This window comes from Coenobita brevimanus, chromosome 100 (assembly GCF_032717465.1).
Source record: "Coenobita brevimanus isolate Jiangsu-jjx chromosome 100, ASM3271746v2, whole genome shotgun sequence".
NCBI classification, from domain to species: domain Eukaryota; kingdom Metazoa; phylum Arthropoda; class Malacostraca; order Decapoda; family Coenobitidae; genus Coenobita; species Coenobita brevimanus.
The window spans coordinates 52683081-52709874 of NC_137053.1; the positions used below are offsets into that span (position 1 = coordinate 52683081).

The 26794-nt window shown below is 42.7% G+C and overlaps 1 protein-coding gene across 2 annotated transcripts in view; it reads right to left on the reverse strand.

Moving 5' to 3' along the window:
• LOC145414509 (trehalose transporter 1-like protein) overlaps positions 1 to 26794 on the reverse strand; it is an 88578-nt gene that overhangs the window by 4774 nt on the left and 57010 nt on the right. For both annotated transcript variants that reach the window (XM_080284027.1, XM_080284029.1), the window contains 6 exons: positions 22462 to 22670; positions 20526 to 20626; positions 18697 to 18840; positions 7708 to 7821; positions 1978 to 2139; positions 1004 to 1145 (listed from right to left, as the gene is read on the reverse strand). In XM_080284027.1, the coding sequence (XP_080140153.1) occupies positions 1004 to 1145; positions 1978 to 2139; positions 7708 to 7821; positions 18697 to 18840; positions 20526 to 20626; positions 22462 to 22670 (872 nt within the window). The remainder of the gene's footprint in view (positions 1 to 1003; positions 1146 to 1977; positions 2140 to 7707; positions 7822 to 18696; positions 18841 to 20525; positions 20627 to 22461; positions 22671 to 26794) is intronic.

Sequence of the window (26794 nt, forward strand, 5' to 3'; positions counted from 1 at the left end):
TGGTTATTTCTTTATCTGATCGCCAGTTTATTCATGTACAGTATTTATGCAGTCTATGTTGATACAAACACACAACACACAGCATACAACAGAATCATAAGCAGCAGTATCAAATCAAATCGCTTGAAAAAAGATGCTCGTGGCTCTCAGCTTCACGGGAATACGAGTCAATCTCTGCTCAAAACATCCTCAGATAATTCATCCCGCTTCCGTACCTGCCCCCTTTCTCATATCTAGCCTCTCTCCCTTACCTATCCCATCTCCCTTACCTACCCACTCTCCCTTACCTACTCTTTCTTCCTTACCTATCCCATCTCCCTTACCTACTCTTTCTTCCTTACCTATCCCATCTCCCTTACCTACCCACTTCCCCCTTACCTACCCTTTCTCCCTTACCTACATCCTCTCATGTACCTACCTTCTCTCCTTCACCTACCACCTCTCCCTTACCTATCCCTTCTCCCATAGCTACCACCTCTCCCTTACCTATCCCTTCTCCCATAGCTACCACCTCTCCCTTACCTATCCCTTCTCCCATAGCTACCACCTCTCCCTTACCTATCCCTTCTCCCTTACTTACCCCCATCTCTCTCCTAAGCTATCCCATTCCTACGTCCTCTCCCCTCTAACCTACCCCCTCTCCCTTCTTCCTTATCTACCCACTCTCCTCCTAACTCGTTCACTTTGCCTCGCCTTTTGTTTTATCTAGGCTCTCCCTCTTGCCTAGCCTCTGCCTTGTACCTCGCCTCTCTTCTTTGCCTTGCCTCTCTCTCTTTTCTTTAGCCTCTCTGTCTTTCACCTATCCCCTAGCACTCACTTCGCCTCTCTCAGCACCTCTCCATTTCCAGGTCACCTCTCTCTCTTTTACCTATACCTTTCACTCACCTCGTTTCTCTCAGCACCTCTCCACTTCCTACTCACTTTTCTCTCCTCTGCCTATCCCCTCTCACACACACACCACTCAGCGCCACTTCCAGTTCACCTCATTACTCATACCACTCACCTCAGCCGAGCCAGCATTCTTGAGGTAGAAGAACGCACCAATAGACACCATACCCACACTGGATCCAATGGCCGAGATGATGAGCAGAATTTTGCGTCCCGTCCTGTCCAGCAGCACGGCACTCACAAGCGTAGAAAAGAACCTGCACGTGCGAAGGAGAACAAATTATTTATTACATGAAGTGTTGGCAAGAGATGATAACCCTTTTTCATTTTTCAGTTTGGGACAGAGTTTCCAAATTGGAGGGGTGATATAATCGTATAGCCTTTAAAAAAAAAAAGGTCAGTGCAAGATGTCTTTCCTAAAATTTAGAAAGTCGTCAGGTAGAAGCTCCAACAAACTGAAAAGGACGTCACCCGGATTCAAGGGGTTAATCTGGGACATGAGTGTATCAGTGTCGACACAGGGTTTTCATAATACATTACCATATGCTAATGTTATTATGGCTGTATAGTACACTGAGGGACAAGCCAAATTATTTCCTATAAATCAAAAAATAAGTTACTATGTTTTGTGGTAACTGTGTAACCAAGTGGACGCCTGATGATCTATTGTGCTAAGGCGCTCCAACCAAATGTTGCCCAAAAGGATTTATACTAAAGGGTTGGTTGGGGCTTACCATGACTGGTTACCCATACCTTGAATTTTGGGACTGTTTCCTAGCCCCAGACCCCAACACTCCTGATGGGTGGGGAAAAAAAAAAAGGCGAGGGGGAACTGCATGATGAATGGTTGGTCACAATGAGTCATGACAGAAGATTTGACACCCCTTCGTTATAATTTATCCTAAATATTATACATCAGTTTACTCATATATTACTGACGCATGCCACCCATATAAATATCAATATAAATACTTCGTAACGTATTAGAGAATGTTAAGGCGTTATACACAAAACAAATCACTGGCTACGGGGCTTCCTTTACTAACTACAAACTACGGCACAATGAATGCGTGACATGCGGTGCCTTACCTAACGGTGCCTACAATGACGGTGGCCAGATCAGCGTCGGCGTTGGTGCCCGCCGCGTTGAAGATGTCGACTGTGTAGGCCGTCACCACCGCAAACCCGCTGAACTGGCCGCACATGAACACCAGGAACACCACCAGCACAGGCTTCCAGTTCTGAGGCTTCCTGTGAAGAGGGAAACATGACCATGTCAGTCAAGGAAGGGGACAGACTTCATCACGACAGGAATCAGTGGTAAGATATTGCAAATTATTACAGTTAACGAAGGAGCCAATTATTGTAAAGGATGGGATCGATTGTAGTCAAGAAAGAATGTAGCAGACTGCTAAAATTATAGTCAACGACCACATCGAGGAAAAAAATCTGTTCTAATCAATAAGGAGCGTTTTGCTTTCACAAGAAATATATGCATTACATGCATACATACATACATATATATGTATTTGTGTATGTATATATGTATTTGTATGTGTACCCTAAATAATCAATTTTTTTGGATACGTAACTGATTAAGTAACTGAGTGAGTGACGCAGTAATAGGACACACACTGTATTTGACAGCCTCTGTGACTATGCAAAAACGCATCATCGTACCGAAGGTGTTGAGTTTTGTTTATAACCTCTTCACAACGAAAGATGACCCCTAAGCTGATTAAAATCGTGTGCCGATAGCAAGAATATGACATAATACTACCGTACCGTACGAGTTCCTATAACCTCGCACCGCCCGTTACACTTTTACCAAGTACACATAGCATGTATGTATGTGTCTGTGTATGTATGTAACGGATGGGCTGCGCATGCCTGACGTAAATGAGTAGCTCTGCTATATACCATCAAACTGTGTTTTGCGGGACCTGAAGGGCATCTTTTCCTGTTGGGCTTAGGACGGCCACTTTCTGTCGCTTGAGAAGATAACTGCCTTCTCGCACGGGTACAAGTGTGGAAAACTTTAAGACTGTGGGGTGAGAGGGGCATTTGGAAATTTGTATTTGCTGGACTGGGTGCCTTTGTGAGTGAGTGAGTGAGTCTGTATTTTAATGCCATCAAGACAATATGAACATAATGCAAACATGTGAGATCACATTAAAGAACGTACACCTGCACCCTCGTTAAGGTTGCCTTTGGGTGGGATGAAGCTCAAATAGGGAACACTGGTAGACCCAAGACGCTACCCATTCGATCCGTGAAAGACCCATTATACATAATAAGTAAATTATTTGTACACCAGTCCTGTCTACGTGTAGTTAACAAAAACAAATAGAAAAAATAAATCACAACCCTGGGATTCGATGACTATGAAAACAGCAAATTTCTCGGACGGATGCATGAAATTGATTGCTCGATTTATATAACATCATGTATTGTGCAGCTTTATATAATCTCAAGTACTAAAAAAACTACAAAGGATGATAAAATATAAGGGTAACACATGTGACCTGTATAACACAAAGCTTACTCCATGTTCCTGAATGTTAAGTGTGGTAGGTGGCATACTAAAGTGTTCTGTTGTGTAGGCAATACAGGAGCAAAACAATGATAATAATATTGTTCCAATTTTTAGTTAAACAAATATTAAACTCTTACGTAATACTGTCGAAGCTGCGTTACGTATCATTTGGCTTTGAAAATCATTATTCAGTGTCTTTATAATGATATAAAATATGTCTATTCGAAAGCCATCGTTCAGTATCTCGACAATGTTATGAAATCTGTCAGTATTAATTTTCACAATTGTAGCCCCATGTGCAGTAACAAGTAATAGCACTGTTACGCCTGTGTGGGGCCAGTGACCTGAAAGTGTAAGGCACCGCTGTGAAGGCCGCCTCTCATCAGTAAGCAAACCGGAATGATGGCCGGGTCTGAATACACCAGTGTTTCGTCACCTACTTCTTTCTATATTTGGCACACCACTGATAGACTAAGGATAGGGTGGAGTAAACGGCGTGTGGGTGGGAGAGGAGGAAGAGGAGGGAGGGTGTGGATGAATGGAAAAAGCGTGTCATGATGAGGAAGCGACGAGAGTGTGGTGGACATTAGGACAAGTGGGGAAGAGATGGATGAATGGTGAGCGTTAGGATATGTGAGGAAGAGGAGGGAAATGGAAGACTAGGATATGTGAAGAGATGAAAGAGTGTGAAACGTTACGATACGTGAGGGAGAGTGAGAAAGATTAGGATAGATGATGTGCAGACGGTAGTGTGGAAGACGTCGGGAAGAGACTGAAGACGAAGAGAGAAAAATGAGAGGAAGGGAGAATAAAATGGAAGAACGCCGCATAAAGAACACAGAATCGACGAATTGAGGAACGGAGCGGGAAAAGAATAAAGAGGAAGTGAGAGGTAGAGACTAAGAGAACTAGAAAGCACTCAGAGTGTGCCAACGCCAAGAAACTTTATGATTTATTGCTGTTACTTCTCTTTCCCACCAGACGAATATTTTCGTGGTATCATGTAGTCATTTAATTCTACTGTCTTAGTCTGCCCTGTTTACACGATTTCAGAGAGTGCATACCTCCGACAACGCCAATAAAATTTACTTCCTGCATCCGGATCCGCATCCACCTCAGAATCTACTTAAATCTTCCTTAACCTACTCTCTACTTATCCGCTAAATTTCACTGAAATCCGCGTACAGCATTTTGAGATATAAACATACAGAGAAAAACAACAAACAGACAAGTGTGATTACATAATCTCCAACCAACTGTTGACAGAGGATAATGGAAGGAGAGAGAGAGAGAGAGAGAGAGAGAGAATAACGCAAGAATGAGCATTAACAGAGTGATGAAAATGTGAATTACCAAAGGAGTGTAAAATGAAAAGAAACTGAAGTAACGGTAGTGAGTATGAGGATTGTGAAGGAAAAATGAGTGACGATGAAGAAAAATAGTGAAGGAAGTGAGTAACGAAACAAAAGAGAATAAGTGAAAGTGAATGCAAGACATGACGAAAGCACGATAGAGTAAGAGTCGAAATGGTGAGGATGAAGATGTAATAAATATTAAGTAACCAAGAAAGTAAGAGGGTGAGAAAGGTGACGTAACAACTGATTAGCAGCAAGCTTATGATAAGTTAGACATATTATTTAAGAAGAGCTTGGATAACGGCGATAAGACTGAAAGACGAAGCAAAAGGGGATATAACGAAATGAATGTCAATTTTTAGAGATGAGAAGTAAATGTATTAATTGCCAAGTGCGTGAGCCGTGAGGAAGACGAAGAAATGGTGAATTAGATGCAGTAAATGTGAAGGAAGGATGGCTCATAGAGTTGTGAACTTGTAGAGATACTGTCGGTATTTCCTTTACATGTAAGAAATTTCAGTCTCATAATTGAAATATCATCACTGACAATCTTCGAAAGACCTATGTAGGTTCAGACATAGTTTTGAGAGTTTCCAGGAAATGACACAAAGCCCGTATTCTCGTTGGTTGAGAAAGCTCCTTAAAACCTATTCCTAACTGACTTATTATGTTTAGTATACCTCACTGTCCTCTTCTGTGTTATATATAGCATTCCATTATCGCCGTATTCTGCATACAAAACGTGAAAAATAATATTAAATAGCCATATCCAAAAATAAATAAATGAAGAGGTGTTAGGGAGGTACCTTACCCGACGAGAATTCGGAACCAAATGGAAAGCGATGACTGAGAAAGTATTGCGTTAACTCTAGAAAAACGCATGGAAAGTTCAAGTATAAGAATGTGAAACTAGTCCTGGTAGCTACATGACAACATAGTTACGACAGAGGCTTGGAAGTGCAGTATAGGGTTTGGAATCAGTATAAGAAACACTCTTGTTTGTGAGAAGGATCAGAATGGAAGAATTAGCTGGAATCCTGTGAATGATGTAATAGGTCGTTTTGTTGTGACAGGGAAAAGCGGTATTGGACGGCGACTGAAGAATATGCGTCAGGAAGAAATTATGCTTAAGTAGCTAATGTGTTAAATACAAAAATGTACACGAACTGACAAAGTATATAAAAAGTTCCACGACAAATCGTTACTATAACAGTCATTTTGCTCCTGGACACTTAGCTTCCGGCCAACTCGCTGCCGGGCTTTTCGTTAGTTGAGCATCTCACTGCCACGCCATTTCGTTCTCTCAGGCTTTTACCTAAGGTTAAGTATTCATTTTGAGAAGTTAGGTTAGGTTAGGATAGGTATGATTAGGTGTTAATATTGAGAGGTGAGGTGAGGTTAGGTTACGTTAGGTTAGGTTAGGTTAGGATAGATATTCTTAAAGGTTTATGAAATACCTTACAAAATATCAGATAGAGAAATGACCTGGTAGCAGATGCCCTAGTTATGAAATGACCGGTAGTGAGTTGTCTGGAAGCAAAGCATTCAGGAACGAATTGCACGGCTACCATGTAAAAAACTGGAATTAATGTTGAAAAGAACCTGACTGATAGTGAGCTTGTCGAGTGAATGCTTGAGTGAACTGGTGACATGAAAGTGAAAGAGAATTAGGCGGAGATTTGTCTGTTTGTATATTTGTAGCATGCAAGTAAGACTGAGAGGAACATGGAAAATTACAAATGAACGACGAGTAACCATTGAAAGAAGAAAAGTGGCAAAACTAAGAAACCGTTCAATATCAGATGAATAGGGGTGGAGTACAGGTGTTGGGGTCAATGAACTGGGAACAAAGGGATTTCAAAAATGTAAGAGTGTATGCAATAAGGATTTGGTCAGGAATGCTGAAGGTGTTTGTAGTGTTTTTAGGAGCTAGGCTCTCAAATATGAAAGCTATTATGAGGTGCAATATGGGGGAAAAACGATCAGTAGAAGTGAAAAGGGTAGACGGTTGTGTGAATGCCATTCATGTGAAACCAAAAGGGGATAGTGTGTGAGTTACATGGGCGGAAAGTAATTGATAAAAAGAAAGCAGGACAGGGTAGATAAATAACTAAAAAAGGAAAATGAATGTATACTTCTTTAGTTGCTGACGTCTATCTTGGAAAGAAATACAAAAAAGGATAATGTATAATTAGTGCGAATATCTGGGTCGAACGGGGATTCGCACCTCGGCATCCATCCACAATATTTTAACCAATGGAAGATGGGAATTCGCAGGTGTCAGTCAGCAAAATGCCTTCGTTACACAGTGTACCCATGTTGATTTCTTTCCAAACATACAGTACAGTGAATTAACAACCACACTATTATTGACATGCGGAACATAATAAAGACATGCAACACCGTTTTATTACTCTGAGCTATTAAACCTCTCTCTGTAGCTAGTTTTTATGGTTTAAATAGAATCGTTCGTCGTAAAACCAGAAATAATACGAAAAGCTTTGCCTACAGCCAATTCGTCAGTCGTGATTCTTTTTTTTTTTACATTAAGTTGTTTTTCCTTCCTCTGTTTATCTGCTGTAAAAAAAAAAAAAAAAAATGTGCCTTACGTTTCTCTCGAGCATAGAGTAATTGTCAGACGGTAAAGGACATAAACTACACAGCAGGTATTTCACAATCAGAGGGTTAACCCATCAATCCCGGGCATGTTCTTTCTCTTACCATTTTCTGACGATTCTATTCAGTTCAGGAGAGATTTTCTGACAGGAGGTTTAGATAAAGCCTCAGTACACCCATTCATTACGAGAAGCCTAACCTAAACTATATAAAATCATCCGGTAGCAGCAAGAATGAACTCATAACCACACATCACCCGGATTACAGACGTTAATTATGTGTTACGTCTTAATTATAGAATGTCCTACTCACTTAAACAGCTTGACTTGCTCCCAGATGGATAGCTCGGCACCGTCAGACTCCATGATGTTGGTGTAGATGGCGTCCACCTCGGCCTTCACGTTGTGCGACCTACTTCTGAAGAACCTGCAGTGACAGAAGACGAGGTTGGGCATTAGACATCCAGTAACAAAATAACCAGGATATATTATTATCTTGTTATACTCCGCTCACTTTCATTTGGCCAAAAATTGATATCCCTCCATCTTGAATGCTGAGTTATAGCACTAGATTAACCCTAGAATATGATGCTAGTCATGAGGAGGTGCTGCAGAAAGGATGTAAAGCCACAGTATTGCCCATCTCTACCACTGAACTGTGTGAAATATGCTGCAAAAGGATGAAAATTTTGCCGAGTACAAGTGAATGAACTATAGTAATGTGAAAATGGCTCTGATTATTATTTCCGTAGCCGGAGAACGTCTTTGATGCTTTATTATTGTTGCACGCAGACCATTTTTATTCAGATTAGGAGATTTATCGAACTGGAAGGATTACATACAGCCTTGCCTGATCCCTTCACTGTTAAGGTGTTTTGTGTAAAAAAATAAATAAATGAATAAATTAATAAGTCATCCGGTAAAAGAATTAATAATAATAATAATAATAATAATAATAATAATAATAACAACAACAACAACAATAACATCAATAATGTCCATAGCCTATTTTTCTCACCCTACAATCGGATGAGTGAGTCCAGAGAGAGAGAGAAAAAAAAAATAATCAAAGTCTACCCAGTCCAATGCGCCATACTTTCATTCACTCGCCATTCAAGCCCCTGGAATCGTGACTACCTCACAGTCATACACAATCACAATCACGCGCCTCATACCTCATATCAGCTAGAATCAGCACGAGGCCTATTACTTCCCCTGGAAAGAAAAAGGGTGCCAAACGCGTGCCATACACTCTTTTATATCCGCTGTCAGTTTCCTAGCCTCATATCTCTCCATACCTCGCCTTCTCACATAGTACAATAATAATAATAATAATAATAATAAATGAAATAAAGACGTCCTTGTGTTAAAAGGGTTAAGCAAATATCCCTCACCCCGTTCCTCCACTCACTATGCATCCAGGTCATCAAGGGCCATATTAATAATCTGTCCTTAGTGGTGCATTAGATTGCTTTTTTAATACTGTACTTTTACTTTCACTCGTACAGCTACTACACGCTTTACAACCAAACTGGACTGAACTTTAAAGGGAGGAACAAGACCCAACAAAATTATTTATGATATTACTTTACGAAGACTTGTTTATCACAGAAATTGACCAGAATACAGTATAAATTCTCCCCCTAAACAGGCAGCGTCGGCCATATTCTCACAAGAACACGCGATGATACATATAAGGTCACGGTACATGATGGCCATTCCTCCATTAATTAGACCATGAGGTGCGGCTAGCCTGTCTACCATATTAAATACCGCATTCAGCAGCGAAATGAGGACGCCAAAGATGGTTTACTCTCGGTATATCTCATAAATGACTGCCAGAAACTTTCACCTCAACTTGGCCCAGACAGTTTTCCTTTTGCAGCTTGTTTCACGTGCCGGTAGTTCTGTGGCGGAAAAAGACAGTGCCACAATTTCACATCCATTCCACAGCAACTCCTTGTGACTAGCACCATATTCTATCATTAATCTATTGCTACAACTCAGTATTCAAGATGGAGAAGTAGTAATTTTAGGCCAAGTCTGAATAAAGATACCTTCGCCCTCTTAGCTTTCAGATTATCGTCGTAAATATTACCATGATTCGCGGCCTCTTTCTGGTAATCATTCAAGACAGGTAAGTAAAAAGGCACTCAGCAGAACACAAGCCTCCTTCACACTAAGTAAGTCGCCTCTCGGTATTTGAAGACCCTGTAAGTAAATCAGTGGAAGTCAATCTCCCTTTTTCCGGGAATGACTTAATTCCGGGAATGACTTAATTCACTCTCTCTCTCTCTCTCTCTCTCTCTCTCTCTCTCTCTCTGGTCTTCTCATTAGTTTTTTCGTAAGCAGTTGAAAAAATAAAATGACACTCAGGGAAAGGTGAACATAAGACATATCATCAGTGGGGACCGAGATCTTCGTGTGGTGACTTTTTTTCTTTCCCTTTTTCTCTTTGTTTTTCTTTTGTCAAACTACTAAAAAGATATTGAAGGTAGAAAAAGCACAGACAAGCACACCGTTTTCAATCCATTACTCCTTCTTATTGAGGGCTTAGTTTAATGTAAACTTCTAATTGCTGTTAATATATATAAATATACAGGATACTATATAGATACATACATACATACACAGATGTAGATAGATAGACAGATAGATTGATGGATAGATATTGTGTGTGTGTGTGTGTGTGTGTGTGTGTGTGTGTGTGTGTGTGTGTGTGTGTGTGTGTGTGTGTGTGTGTTTCAAGAGGCAACATCTTAATAAAGTCTTGCGAGGGTCAATGGCCGTGCTTGTGAGGTCTTCTATTCCCGCCAGACACACAGGCAAACTGACAATCACTTCACTGAAACTTATCTATCTGCACTATCTATCTATATCGATCTACGTATCTATCTGTCGCTATATCTATAACATCTGTAGCTACCATCTATAGCCTGAAATACTTGCCTGTATCTAACTACACCTATCTCAGTTTCCATTCGCACCACACGGCCAAATCTTCTCAGGGTACACTGCCTAACCCTTTCAAAAATATTCACGTCAAGCTTCCCTCCCATAACTCCTTTCAACTCTACTTAGCCTTGACTTGTGTTCCTCAAGCGAATTCCAAGTTCCACGTCCATGAGCTCCAGCTAAACTCTACTCTGTTCATTTAAACTAGGATTAAAACTGCCACCTTTCCATCTTGAATGCTTAGCTTTAGCAATGGTTTAACGCTAGAATAGATCACGCGTCTTGAGGAAGTACCATGGAAAGGATGTGCATCCGTAGTATTGTCTTATTGTGAAACTTAACTGCAGGAAATAATTTTCAAAAGGATGAAAATCTCCACGAAGTTAAAGCCAGTTAACTAAAATCAACAACAACAGTCAAACGGGTCTCATTCTACCTCCATTAGTTTAGAACCACAGATGTATAAAGAATCACTGTCTAAACTACGTAGGAGTTCAGAGTTTCCTTACTCAGAAGAGGATCAGTCATGATACTGGAATGGGAACACTAATGATGCAACTTTCTTTCTTCACATCGTCTGCCTCCTGGTCAATTTGTGCAACATGCTGGCTAATTTCGTCTATATCCTGTCCTATTTACACCACACCCAGGTCAATATATATACATCATCCTGGCCATTTTAGTCTGTATCCTGGACAATTCAAGTTGTATTCTGGTCTGTTTCCTACATACTGGAAAATTCATACATCCTGTCTAATCTACACAGTTCAGCCTGACTAACTGGTACTTCATCCTGGGTAGTTCATACTTCATCATCATCATCATCATCATCCAATCCTACGTTGCCCCATGAGGAGCGTAGGAGCCCGGGGCTACGCACGTTGGTCCCGACATTTAAAATGAGAGTGACCAGCCTCATCCCTGAGTGGCATTACTTGAACAATAACTCCAACTACCCCTCGGATATAAACCTTCACCTGCTCAATCCGATTGGAGTGCCACCATTACCCACCAAACCACCAGGGTCCATAATTTGGTTATATGGTTACCACCCAGCGTAGAAAATGGTTTCCTGGTGTACAGGAAACCAGTCGGCTTATCACTCAGTGCACAATCACCCACAGGCAGAAGGAACAGGAAAGAATGAAGGAAAGACAAACAAAAGAGGGATCGTAAAGTCACCCGTAGGCAGAAGGACGAGGAAAGAATGAAGTAAAGAAAGACAGAAGAGGAAGGAAGGAATGAAGGAAGGAGAGGAAAGGGCAGACACCTGAGAGCAGCACTACATCGAGTGAGTGGGTGGTGAGCGTCCCATACTTCATCCTGCCAAATGTATACTCCACATCAATCCCCTGGGAAATTTTAGCAACAGCCCATTGGCAATTTTATATATCATATTCTTGACACAATAAAGTATGCACGACATCAGGCGCCTACCAGTATATTAGGTATCGGCTCCATGCCAAGATATACTGTGCACTACATCAACACCTTGGAAATCAGCACTCTGCCAATTTACATTAAAGGTTGCGCTTAAAGGTGTGTGTGTGTGTGTGTGTGTGTGTGTGTGTGTGTGTGTGTGTGTGTGTGTGTGTGTGTGTGTGTGTGTGTGTGTGTGTGTGTGTACTGGCCATGAAACACTTACGCTGTTGCAACAATACTGCGGTTGTCGTTTGCTCGCTTCAGCTCTGTGCGTGTCCAAAAAATTAATATGAGATCCTTGTGTGACAAAAACGCGTCTCTCGCTCTTTCGCTCTTTAGTTTTGTGCGCGTTTTATACCTTCACTCCGATAATGTCTTCATTATTTAATTCTTCTTATTTTCCAATAATTTTCTTCGGTTAGGAGAAATTTAGGACCACTGAGGAAACTGTTCGAATCCAAGACATGGGCGGAAGTCTGTCTGTCGTGTAAAATACTGTCTGAGACCTAACTTGATTTCCTAAAGTTTAAATGATGTGAAGGGGCTTTCTTCGTATGGGCCTTCCAAGGTCTTCAACACGTTCATTCTAGACTGGCTTCTAACTTTTTTTAGACATAGGCGCACACACACACACACACACACACACACACACACACACACACACACGCACGCACGCACGCACGCACGCACGCACGCACGCACGCACACACACACACACACACACACACACACACACACACACACACACACACACACACACACACACACACACACACACACACACACACACACACACACACGGAGTTCAAACCAGAACAGCTAAATATAGCCGTCGTTTATCGCGTTACTACTAAAGCCTCTCTCTTGAGCTGCGCAAAATGACCTGGTATTAGCAAGCAGAAACCAAGTCAGATATCACTAAGGAAAAGGACATTTCCTTCAGTACTATGCCGTCTCTATGTTAATTTTGCAGCCACGATACGATTTCTTTTAGTTGAGGGGAGAGACATCTTGTGCAAAAGTTTCATTAACCCCATAGCGTGATGGCATCTTCAAATTTTTCTTACCATATAGTTATTCAGCTTAAACGAGATGTCTTGTAGTAGTTGTGATCGTAGTAGTAGTAGTAGTAGTAATAGTAGTAGTAGTCGCAGAAGTAGTAGTATAGTAATAGTGGTTGTAGCAATAGTACGATTAGAGGGGTAGTGGTAGTAGTAGCTGTTTCCCCCAGTTCACCTGTAACGTGAACTCGGTGGACTACAGGCTGAAGTTACCTGTCTCTGACAGTCCACCCATGCCCCTTTTGGGAAATGTGGAGGGAGGTGAGGCACGTTTGTACAACTGGGCAGTGGATTCACCCAGTTAAATCGATGCCACCACGGGAAGGTATCCCTCTTCAGCATCCGTCTCATAATAAAATGGTTTTATAAATCACTCATCGCCGGAATATCAATGAGGGTATCGTTGACGGCCTCCATCAGTGATGATCCTGGTAACGTCAGACAATTGTATCCTTTGTGCATCGAGATGAACTTAGTTACGTTACAGCCAAACCACAAAAAGTCCTCCTTACTTGCTTGATCTCTATATCTTCCTCCCAAATAATAATATTAATAACTAGGACGCCATAAAATTGTCCAGGGACAATTCTGATAAAGAAAAACTGACTACAGCCATTGCCTTGAAGCCAAGCCATAAAGGGACCTTGAGGTCAAGATAACTGACCTGCATGTCACCTTATGTCATCAAGATGTACAAGTCCACCGCCTAGTTTGGTGGCTCTACCTTTACTCTTTCATGTAAAATCAGGTGACTTCTCTGTCTTCTGGAGTAGTCCCAGATTCTGGACCATAAGCGATTTCAGAGAATAATGATTCCATCTGAGCTATATTAAGCACTGCATTCTGGCCATGTTCCAGGTATATGACATAAATATTTCAGCCTTCTAATTTTGACAGGTTCTTGAGCTTTAGGGTCACTTTTGTCTTTGTTTTTGTTTTTTCCGGATACTATCGGGGTTCTGGTAGTCGGATCAGGAGGAGATTTCGTCAGATGAAGCGGCCAACCAGTAATATGGTAAAGATTGAAGGCTGTAGCTCAAACGGTATGCGAATGACAATGATTTAGATGTTCCATAGAAAAAATAAGATTGACAAAAATAAACTTACAACTGGGATGTGGTAAGTTTTAATAATAATAAGAAGAAGAAGAAGAAGAAAAAGAAAAAGAAGAAGAAGAATGATAATATTAATAGTAATACAGTAATAATAATCTGTGGTAGGTGGGGGCGCCCACCACCCACTCACTCGATGTAGTGCTGCTGTCGGGTGTCTGCCCTTTCCTCTCTTCCATCCTTCTTTCCTTCCATCCTCTTCTGTCTTTCTTTCCTTCATTCTTTCCTTGTCCTTCTGCCTACGGGTGACTTTACACTCCCTCTTCTGTCTTACTTTCCTTCATTCTTTCCTCTTCCTTCTGCCTGTGGGTGACTCTACACTGAGTGACAAGCCAAATGGTTTCCTGTACACCAGGAAACCATTTACTACGCTTGATGGTAACCATATAACCAAATTTTGGTGCCTGGTGGTTTAGTGGGTAATTATTGCGCTCCAATCGGATTGAGCCGGTGAAAGTTTATATCCAAGGAGTGGTTGGGGTTGATTGCTCATGTAATGCCACTCAGGAATGAGTGAGGCTGGTCACTCAGATCTTAAATGTCGGGACCAACTGCCTACCCCCGGGCTCCTACGCTCCTCATGGGGCAATGTGGGGTAATAATAATAATAATAATAATAATAATAATAATAATAAAAACTAAGAGTCGGCCGTATCAAAGCCGCATGTCTCATATCAACTTTTTGTGCTGCCTCATGAAGACACTTAAACTTGCGCTCATTTGTACCAGTGCCTGAAACAAGATACACACACACACACACACACACACACACACACACACACACACACACATCTAAGATCTGACCTCATCTCTATCCTCATATGTCTAAATCCCTCTTCCTCCCTCCCCACCCCCCACTCCGTTTTTTAGCTCTGTTATGTCCTTCCCCTTTCCTCCACTCAGTTTTTTTTTTTTTTTTTTTACCCTGTTATGCTATGGTAAATTCGCCTCCTTGAAACGATCTTATCTAGCTCAGAGGAGACGTTTTGAGCTGGCCAGGTTAGATACAGTGTTCAGTAACCCAGGCAGTACACGAGACATTTCGAAACTTAAATAAGATCTCCTTAAGGTACCAAAAATAAACTAAAAAACTGCAACTAGATTCAAAGGCTTAAGGTTTTATGACTGCCACATTTAAAGTCTTGTGAGTGAGCATTTCTCAAGAATGTGTCACAAGCACAATATACTCGAGTATTTCAAGACGAGGTGATTTATGTCTTCAGTGCCCTTGGCTGTAATTTTGTCAAGGTGAATGCACTCAGAGCGTTTACTCTGGCCTTGACAACTAAAACTGTTATTCCTCCATCATGAACATTTAACCAGCAAGAGATTAACACTAGTGCGCTCTTATTCACTTAGTGTTTATCAGCATCAGTTTCTGTTGTGTTTGCCTCCATCAGTTTATTAATTAACGCAAGCAGCCGTACCTAGAAGTATAAAGTCAGTCCAAGATGTAACTCGTTTTAAGAACCTCCTTGGCATAAACATGATCCATATTTAGAATTCAGTTATATTATCGCAGATGTCCTTGGAGAAATAGTTTGGCAAATGCTTCATGAAAGCTTCCAATAGAAACGAGATGGGGTACTCAGAAACTGTAACATACGCGCCCATCAATGGGAGCGTTCACAAAGTGAGGAGTTGCCAGTGATCACCGGATAATTTAATTAGGAAATGCCAACTCCCGCTCGCACAGTCATTTATTTTCTAAAATCCCTTTCATGATTTTTTGTGATGTAGAGTACATAAATTTTTCATTACAGTAATCATTGATTATTATACCAGTTTTCCGTATATGACTTACTAAATAAAAAACTGCAGAACAGTTACTAGAGCGCATAAAACATGTGGTCCCTTAGCATTCATCAAATAATATTAGAAGTCTCGCTTCATGTTTAATTTGAAACGCATTTAGTTATTAAAGAGATTGCCGTTTCACCTAGAAAGTGCTGAAGAGAATGTACCGACTATTAGTTATTAATATATATATATATATATATATATATATATATATATGTGTGTGTGTGTGTGTGTGTGTGTGTGTGTGTGTGTATAAATGTATGTATGTATATAAACACGAAATCATGAAAAAACAAAACCACTGACCGAAATCACAAGTACCAATGTTTCCAGGAAGGGAACAGCAAACTTTATGCGGGCGTGTGCATGTAATCTTCATCTGATCTATATGAATATTCTGCAGTCAAACAACTTTTAGTGTAATACAGATGCATTTATGTCTGAATTTTTTTGTGATTAAAATTATATTAAAAGACATGACTGTGTGTGTAAACAATCGTTTTAAGCTCCGAGCAATATTTGTCCAGAGGTTTAGATGGCATAGTAGTTTAGTGATTCTCTTCAGCTTTATCATACTGAAGCTTCTTTTTCTCATTTTACTGAGTAAATATATTCATCAAATTATACTTATGAACAAATTGATAAAGGAAACACATACAAAACAGTAGTTTAGTTGACCGCGTTTTTATTTTTCAAATTAAGTTATCAGTTGAAAAATGGCAACTTTGGGGAGTTTGTGAACGCCTCCATTGGTCTAACAAACATCTGACTTTACCCTATGGCCTTAACACTGAGTGCTTTCAAAATCAAATTACTGCGATTACTTTGGACGACTTCTCAAAAGCTGTATCTTTGCCTTACTTAAAGCCTTCCACAAAGTTTGGTCTACAACAGATAAAACTTCAAGCTGACCTAGCCGTGTGACCTTTGTCTTTAACTTACTGTTCTCAAAAACGATGGGGTCAACCTCTTGCATGATCCTCATCCCTTCCTCCAAGTTTGGTTCAGATCAGATCAAAACTACGGTACTATAGTTATATCGTTTTCACACAGGCACACGTGACCTAACTTTGACCTTATCATGTGACCTAGAACTTTGACAACTTTCTTCGTTCTCTTCGTTCTTGCCTTACTCTCAGCCCATTCCCCAAGTTAGTCAAAAGCGGATAAAAACTTAGAAAGGCCTTGCTAGGTTAGCCTTTAACCTAGCCTCGTGACCTTGAACATTCTCTCCATGTTGAAAAAAAATAGGTCACTCCTTTGGCTGACCGTCAACTCATCCAACCCTCCACCAGAGAGAGAGAGAGAGAGAGAGAGAGAGAGAGACGTACACACAATTAGGCTAAAACAATAGCATCCTCTCTCGCGTCTCGAGCGGTGGTTTACTAACAATATATTGCTGTTCATATGTTTAGCCTGATACGGATCACTGTAATCCGAGTTCTGCTGTTCACCCTCCCAGATTTATGCAACACTTGCTGAATGGTTTGGAGTGTGACATTTATGAAGGATGTGAGAGTCTGCCAACCCTTACTGCCTTTCCCCTTCACCAGTAGCTTTCTGAAGTTTCAGGATTTGCCAGACCCTCCCAGGGGCCGGCTTATAAACGACTGTGTCTCAAAATAACTCATATTATCCAAAAATGTGCCACGCGTTTTCACTTCTCACCAGCACCGTGGCGTTCCTTCATTACAGTCATGCACTATCGCACAGTAGTACTAAAAATGTCAAGTGAACATCGTGCTTAGAGCCTCCGAATTAACAAAATGTATGAAGAATATTCTGCATACATGTCACAAAAAATACGGCAAAAAATAAAAAGACATTTGAATGAACGCAAACAGATGTGAATAAAATTTCAGCTTAGACCTCTGGCATCCCACAGCATGACATGCATATCTCTCTCTCTCTCTCTCTCTCTCTCTCTCTCTCTCTCTCTCTCTCTCTCTCTCTCTCTCTCTCTCTCCTTTGTATGTCCAAGCGACTTGATCCAGTTTGGAGAAACATTTCGATACTTAAGAGAATGACATAATCTTCTTTAATTCCCTTCACCGTGACGGGGGTCGTGTTGGGGTCTCCTGAACTGAGTGAATAAATTATCTGCTACAACAAAAATACATCATCGCAGAAAGGGAGTAAACTAAGTAGTGCCTTGAGCAAAAATTCGTTGACAATCCTTTGTCAAAACTGTGTCCTGTCTTCCAAAGTCGTATTTCTCATTCCCCCCGAACGATAAAATGTATTCTTCCTTCTCAGACTCTGTTTTTGTGTCCTTCATACTGCTGTTACATAAAAACTGCATGTAAAATTATCCGTTGTCATAGCCGGCATAGGAATATCGACAAACTTTCGCTAATGGTTGTGCTCTTTATCAGAAAAATATCGACAGTCAGGTGATCCATGATTCAACAGTGAGTGATATTACTGTTTCCGTGTCCCAGAGGTAAATGTTTCTGTTTACATACTGTATTTCATAATTATGCCGTCAAAAATTTCTGATTGGATAATGTTTTTCTTAAAGTGTACATAATTCCTTATTTCAGGGTGTATTGAGAAAAACAGTGGGTATACATATTCATTAAAAGGTTATTGGAGATCATTTTCAAACACTTACTCCACTGCTGTAAAGTGCAAAGACGGAAAAAAATATCAGATACTCAGATGCTTGTTTGACTGACTGCGCACCTGCCCTAGTGCTGGAGAGGGATGACTTCATGTGATGGCACCAATACAGCCAGGTGACTCCCGTCCCTAGTTATACAAATATCCCTCACTTCCCTTCTTGTCCTCTGAAAGGACTATGACAAACTGGAGGACAAAGGACAGTTTCAGCCCGCAGTCCACCGCATTTATGTCCAGATGAGCCCGGGGTTGCTACTACTACTACTACTACTATTACTACTACTACTACTACTACTACTACTGCTAGTAATACACGTGGCCTGAACTGACCTGAGTGATTTTTCCGCCTCGTCGAGCTTGGCCTTCTTGGTGAGCCACTGGGGTGACTCAGGCAGCACCAACATGGAGATGAAGAGCGGTATTCCGGGCACCAGGGCAGACGTGACGGCCAGCCAACGCCAGTCCATCACAGACCTGACAGTATAGAGATATCAAAGATAAACAGAGCCAAAAAGAAAGATTGAGACGTATAGAAAGATAGATGGAAATATATGTATATGATGATGAGTGGGATGCCAGGAAGCAGGGCAGAGGGTACGGCCAGCCAACGCCAGTACATCACCAGTCCATCACAGACCTGATAACATGGAGATAACAGAGATGCAGAAAGATGTAGATGAAGATATAACATGGATGGGATTAAGATCGGGATTCTGAGTACCATGGCAAAGATCATAGCCAGCCAATACCAGTCCATCACAGAGCTCACTTAATATACACAAGTAAAACTACAGAGGGAGGAATAAGAATTATAGAGAAACAGACAGAGATAGTGACATATACAAAGAAGCAGATCGAAGTATGGAACCGATGTGGGAAGGCACACAGGTAGAGAGAGAGAGAGAGAGAGAGAAAGGGGGGGGGGATGTAAGGTACCGGTAAGTATATGACATGGGGAGATACTCAATTACATAGACTCGGTGACAGACAGAGGCATACAGAGAGATAGATGGAGATAATGTATGAGACCGATATGAGCAGACACGCAGTTACGCAGATACAAAGCCAGAGATATGCAGAAAGAGACAAATGGAGATTATTTAAGATGAAAAATGGGATGCCGAGTACCAGGGCAAAAAGTCGCAGCCAGCCAGTGTTGGTCCATCACACCATTTAAAACGCAGAGACAGAGACATAGAGAGGGATAGAGCCATATATAAAGAGAGAGAGAGAGAGAGAGAGAGAGAGAGAGAGAGGAGGAATATACAGTATACAAAACATTTACAGATAGTTAAGAAAATAAGGAATTATAGGTACAGAAACAAAAATACGTACAGAAACAGATCATGTAACACAAACACAGAGATGAGGATAAGATTTTTGTTCAGGTCTGAGAAACCTTTTAAACGCTGTCATTTGCGGGGTGGGATAGATCAATTGTATAATATATGGGTGAAGAATGGTACAACGTAAGATATGATGGGGGTAAGATATTTCCAGAGATAAGGACGATACCTGGGATGTGCCGTAATGTATGAGACACTGTGAGGTAAATGAAAGAATGTACGAGATTAGGATTATGGGGGACCTGATAAAAAAGAAGACTGGCGGTTATAATGGTAATTATGAGGAAGACGTTATTAATAAAGCTATGAGAAATGACATTACATACGATCAGGCACTGTCTCCACGAAAAACGAGTATGAAAATGAGCTGGAAAAACAAAAATGATACATTTAATGAGGAAGTATGAATCGCAGTTTACAAATAAGCTGCAGTTGACAGAAAGTACCAGACTGACGTTAACCCAGGAACAGTTGGGTAAAGAAGGCAGAGACTGATGACAGAATTGTGAAAGGGACGACGAGTGACAGGGGTACATTAGGCAAGAGGTTTGGTTGAAAGAAGACCCGAGGTTGAACCCAAATCAAGGTTAGACTAATATCGTGAGAAGAATGAGAGGCAAAATGTTCTTGAGGGCAATGACACAGATGTTTGCGAAACGTCTAAGATGTTGCTTCAGCCTTCACGGTACTGTCACTAACTAAACAGAGCTAAATCGTAGTTCAAGTGGCCCTCAGACCCAGCGTCGCCACGTTAAGGTACAACTGGAGCGTAACTGCACTTTCATCCTTGAGCTGAATTTATGACGGACTTACCCAAAGGCGTAGCAGAGGAGGGAGCCGAGTGCAACAGCAGCTTCAGGGAAGGCCCCCATCAGACCTCGGATGCGCGGCTCTGCTATCTCCGTGGCGTACACCTGACGAAGGAAAATACCATTGTATATACCGCTGTTTTCAGAACTAAATAATCCTGTAATTTCAGTACTAAAAATCCTGTAATACACTATCATCAATTATACACATGACTTGCTCTGGGGATCACCAACAGGGGTCAACAACTGCAAATTATTCCAATTATTAGTCTTGATAAAAAGTCTTGCATTTATGAGTAAAATGTAACAGTGTAAAGACTGATTCGCCGTTTTATTACAGTTTCAAGTTTTTTATTTAACCCTGCTTACGACGTGATGGTTTTCCCCTCTTGGAACGAAGCCCATCCCGGCAGTAAAATATAGTAAACAAAACAATGTTCTGGCAACTGAGCAAAGGTTTAGAGACAAAGAAATGAAACACACACACACACACACACACACACACACACACACACACACACACACACACACACACACACACACACACACACACACACACACACACACACACACACACACACACACACAAAGCAACGTGATAATAAGCAACAAGTATAACTTTATTTCATATGATTCTGGCGTACTACCAAAGCTTGTCTTCCTGTCTCCTAAAAGGGAATGAAAATTTACGAAGAGGGGACCTGAATAGAAGAGTATGGAGACCAAGAACGAGAAGTAATAATAACTCGATTCGAATTGGAGTATTTTACATACTTCGAACAGTGGTGTTGATTTTTACCGTAAATAACAGTTATTGAGAGTTTGTGTTATGTATTTTTACTGAATTCATTTTACTTTAACTGGCCGAAAATTGCCACCTTTTTTTAATGCTGAGTTGTAACAATAAACACTTTAATGCGGTGCTAGTCACGAAACAGTGCTATGGAAAGGATGTTGAGTCGTAGCATTCTCTTAATCTGCACTGAGCTATGTTAAATAAGCTACAGAAAGACGGAAATATGGGCCAAGTTAAGGGGAAAGAACTATAACAATGAAAGATTCCAAACAAGAATGTCCTAATAAGACCTCTAAGGTCTGTTTTATGGGGTTGTCAGCTGGGAACAAGGGGAGTAATTACAAGCTGGGGAGATAAGGTGTGAGAGTGTGTAAGAGAGGGGGTTGTGTCGTAGGAAGATAAGTGGTTACCGAGTAGGGATAGAGACGAATGGAGGTACTTTTGTCGAGGGTATTTCTCACAAGATGCGGAGTCAGGCAATAGACAGAGAGAAGCTTGAGTATGTAACCTACCTGAGGGACGGGGAAGATGCCGAGGAAGATGCCACTGATAGGAACCTAATTGTGAAAAGATGCCGACGAAGATGCCAATGATAGGAACCAAAGTCTGTGAAGATGCCGGGAAAGATGCCTGCCAGTGATAGGAACCTGAGTGTGAGAAGACATTGTTGGGAAAGGTGCCACTGATAGGAACCAGAGTGTGTGGAGGTGCTGGGAAAGATGCCAGTGATAAGAACCACAGTGTGTGAAGGTGCTAGGAAAGACGTCAATGATAAGAACCACAGAGTGTGGAGGTGCTAGGAAAGACGTCAATGATAAGAACCACAGTGTGTGGAGGTGCTAGGAAAGACGTCAATGATAAGAACCACAGTGTGTGGAGGTGCTAGGAAAGACGTCAGTGATAAGACCCACAGTATGTGGAGATGCTGGGAAAGATGCCAGTGACAAGAACCACAGTGTGGAGATGCTGGGGAAGATGCCAGTGATAAGAACCACGGTGTGGAGATGCTGGGAAAGATGCCACTGATAAGATCCAGAATGTGTTGAGGCGCTGGGAAAGATGTCAGTGATAGTAAGTTAGGAACCAGAGTGTGTGGGGATGCTGGAAAAGATGCCAGTGACAGAAACTTGAATGCATAGCCTACCTGAGGGACTGGGGAGAAGATGCCTAGGAAGATGCCGGTGATGAAACGTCCGACGTAGATGAGTGCGATGCTGTTGGCGAAGGCGATGAAGGACCACGAGAGGAGGCAGGGAAGCGCCGTCAGCACCAGGGTCATGCGGGGGCCGAGTGCGTCCATGGCGAACCCTCCCACCAGCGACCCCAGAATGGACGAGATGGACGGCAAGGATGCTGAGGGAGGAGGAAGAGGAATAGTTAGGGAATAGCGACTGAAGAAGGATAATTATGAGCAAGAGTTATGATTTACAGATAACAACTGCAGAAGGTAACTAGAAAGCACTCAGGGAGTGCATACCTCCACCAGTGCCATTGCCATCAATATGGATCCGGATCCGGATCTGTGGAGATATTGTGTGGAATACATAGGACCCGCATCCGCCCCAAAATTTAATCAAGTTTTCCTTGACCTATGGCCCACTTTTCCAAAAAAAAAATTATTGACATTCATTGAGAACTTTTGAAGATATTGTGCGGGATACATAGGATCCGGATCCGTATCCGAATCCGTCCCAAAATTTAATCAATTCTTTCTTAGCTCATGGCCCACTCTTCCACAAAATTTCATTAAAATTCATAAAGAACTTTTGGAAACGGGATACATAGGATTCGGATCCGGTTACGGATCCGCCCCAACATTTAATCAACCCTTTTTTAGCCCATGCCCCACCCTTCTACAAAACTTGATTGTAATCCACTGACAACTTTTGGAGATATCGTGTGGACAGACAAACAAACATAGGTGAATGCATAACTTCCTCCAACTTCGTTGGCAGAGGTAATTAAAGGCAAGAATTAGAATTCATAAGGTAGATATCGACTGCAGTAGGGTAATTAAAAGCAAGAGTTATGGTTTGCAGATATCGATTGCAGAAGGGTAAATACAGTAAGTGCAAGATGTATGATTCATAGATATCGACTGAAGAAGGGTAATTATTTTTTATCGACCGCAGAAGAGTAATTAAGAGCAAGAGTTATGTATTATAGATATCGATTGCAGAAGGGTAAATAAGAACAAGGAGAGGGGTTATACTTTATGCCTGTCGATTACACGAGGACCATTATAGCAATCAGTTTTTGTTAAGTCCCAGTCTTCTCTTAGAATGCGACCCGCAACAGTCAAATTTACATCCAAATCCTTAAATGTACCACTGGGTGAAAAGATGATAAGGACACGCCTATGGACTCACATTCAGTGTTTTAGCATGCAACTATACTCTTTTCACCTGAACTTGGTCTAGATTTTCGTCCACCTACAGCTTGTTTCACCTAGGTCAGTGGCAGAAGACAATGATCCGGGTCTAAATCCTTCGGTAACACTTCTTGACCAGAATCATAATCAGGTGTGAATCTGTTGTTATAACTTAGCATTTAAGACGGAGAGATGGCAATTTTAGGCCAAGTTAGAGCAAAAAGGGTATAGTTCCATAGCTTTCTGAATGAAAGGATTTCTCTCCGTTAAACAAACTCTCCTGGTATTCAACTCAAATGACACCTGAACAAAATGCATTAAATTTGCCTACTAGACCACAAGATTAATCGAAAAAGCTTTTAACTCTTCGTGAAATGCCGGCTTGGAGAGCCAGACACCACCACCCAAGGAGGAGGGTACAGGGAGGTGACCCCATCCCACAAGGAGATGACGGGGAGGCTCTTTTTCACTTGCCGAGCCTTCCGAGCGTAAGCGACGTATCTCTCCCGTGACCCGACGCCCCTCTTCCCCGCAGCCAGACCACCCAGCAGTGTACAGTAAGAGTACACTATACTTCAGCGGAGGAAACACTCGCCAGAATCGGGGTGGGACTTGTAAAGACAATCTCTCAAGCAGACCCTCGGACGCCGAGTCCCCTGGACCGGTCTCCTGTTTGACAGAGGACTCAGCAGGAGCCTCCAGGGCTGCTATCCCCCACAAGGAGCAGCAGACGAGTCATTGCCGTCCATTAGTGCTGTCTCTGGGACAGGAGTCCCAGACCCAAAGGCCGGAGAGCAGCCTCCATCGAAGCTGTGGCAATAGTCAGGCGTATCCATCAGATGCCTTCTCCCTGCCTTTGGGACAATGTCCAGAGTGCAGCCTCCCTCGAAGCTGTGGCAATAGTCGGGTGTATCCATCAGGCGCCTTCTCCCCACCTTCGGGACAACGGCCAGAGTGCAGCCTCCATCGGAGCTGTGGCAGTAGCCGGGCGTATCCATCGGGTGCCTACTCCCCGCCATCAGGGCTTGTGGAGTCTGGAGAGTCGGTCCCTGGCCGTTCTCCCCCAGTCTATCTCCAGGCTCCGGTAGAGACAGGCACCTCCCGCCCCGACCACCCCTCCGGTGGTGAAGTGAGGTGTCGCTCTGCCTGTCCCTCTTCATCAGAAGACGACTCCTGTCTCGTTTCAGGGACCCCACCAGAGGCTGGAGCAGACGTGACGTCCCCGAGAGCCAGTGTCCTGTCCCTGCAGTCCCCGGTGTTGTCGGACTCCCCCTGACGGCCTCCTCCCGACGGCGAGACCACAGCCCCCTCAGATGGCTGCCCCAGCAGGACGCCCCGGCAGCTAGCCCCGGGCGTCGCCCTCTCCACGCCCGAAGCTAGCCCCGGACCTCCCTGGGTCCTCCCCCAGGACCCCAACTCTGACGAAGGGCCGGCACCGAGCAGCGCGCCTCCTGGCTCTCTTCAGCCCCAGCCGTGAGAGCTCGCCCTCCTGCCAGGCAGCAGTGGCTAGGAAGGCGTCCCATACACCACCCACTTACTCCTCTAGGACTTGTGGCGACCCTGCGGAACACCTGCCCCTGTACTACTCACTGGGTTCCCCACCTCCCACGTTGGGCCAACACCTGAAGCTCCCAGCATAGGCCTTCCTGCCCCGTGGGCTTGACTTCCACTCCACCAGAACTGTGAGTAGATTCCTGTTTGTGACCCTCCCAAATCCTTCCCCAGTGTCTCGGCCCTCACGAAGGTCCTCTCCCTGTCCCCGAGCCCTAGAGATACTCTCTCAACCCTCCCCAGTGTGACTCGCCCTCAGTATACCACAGTGAACTCTATTACTCAAGCGGAGTGCCTGATGCCCACATACGGGACAGATTCCCTACAGTGACCGGCCTCCCCAGTGTTACTTGCTCCCTCACAGAACCGCAATCCCCAGTGTGATCCTCCCCAGTGTCCGCGTCCCTCCCCCGTCCCACTCTCCCCAGTGTACTCATCCTCCCCAGACTCTCCACCCCTCCCCTCCCATAACGGTTAGTGCAAGGTAGTGTGCACCTCCGTCCCCTGTACCGCGCGTGTAGAATAATGTTAGCTAGGACACTGTCCAGGCAATTCCGGTGTATCATATCATGTAGGAGCTCGAACCTGTCACGCGGACACGGTAGACTTCGGGGTCAGGATATCTAATCGTCCCAGGCGTTACACATCTGTCGTGCCTGGCGCCAGACATTATATAGCCTCTCCCCTTGAAAGTGTGTAAAGACTAAGACTAGCTAGGGCCTCGTAATTGTCACGCGGATACATTGTATTAACTAGGATCTCGTAACTGTCGCGCAGATACCTAGGGTTAAGGACCGGAGATACACTGTCATACGCATTAAAGAGAGGATACACTGTGTGTTGCCTGACATTCCTGTGAAGCTTTGCTTGTAACACTGTGCATCAGGAAGGTGTAATTCCGTGTAAAGGGTAAAGACTTGCTGAACTAGGTAGAGAGTAATTATTGTATCTATTATTTTGAGTCATTGCAGTTCCTTTGTTTAGATCATAGAACCTTGTGTGTACTTGCTTTGTGATACTATATAAGGGTGCTTTTGACCTGTGGTGTTTGTATTTTCCTTCCTTGCTGACACTGACCCGGTCGGGAATAAAGAACCCAGAACTGCACCGTGTCTGGAACCGAGGGGTCGGGACCCAGAACACGCTGCATGACACTTCGACTGCTGGGAGTTCTCTCAGTTTGCCAGATCTTGCAGTGTTATTTTCAGTGAATCAACTAAGTGCATATATTTGTAATCGCAGTACCAGTTACAGTGCAGAGATGGCGCAGGTTTAAAATGGCGCCCCGTACGAGAGGTATAGGGGCGTTGGCACCAAAACGCTTCCAAAGCCAAACTTAAGTACAGTCTTCTTTTTAAGATCTTCTTTTTAAGAACTTTTTAAGTTCTAAGCTACCCGCAAAACCCCACTAACCTTCGTAGAAGTTGCGAAATCGAGTCGCAAATTTTTTTTTTCTTTCTTCATCAGTCATAACCTCCAAAACGAAAAACACACACGCGCATCAAAATGCTTCTTACAATCGGAGGTATTTCTGTTCATATTTGGAATATCATTT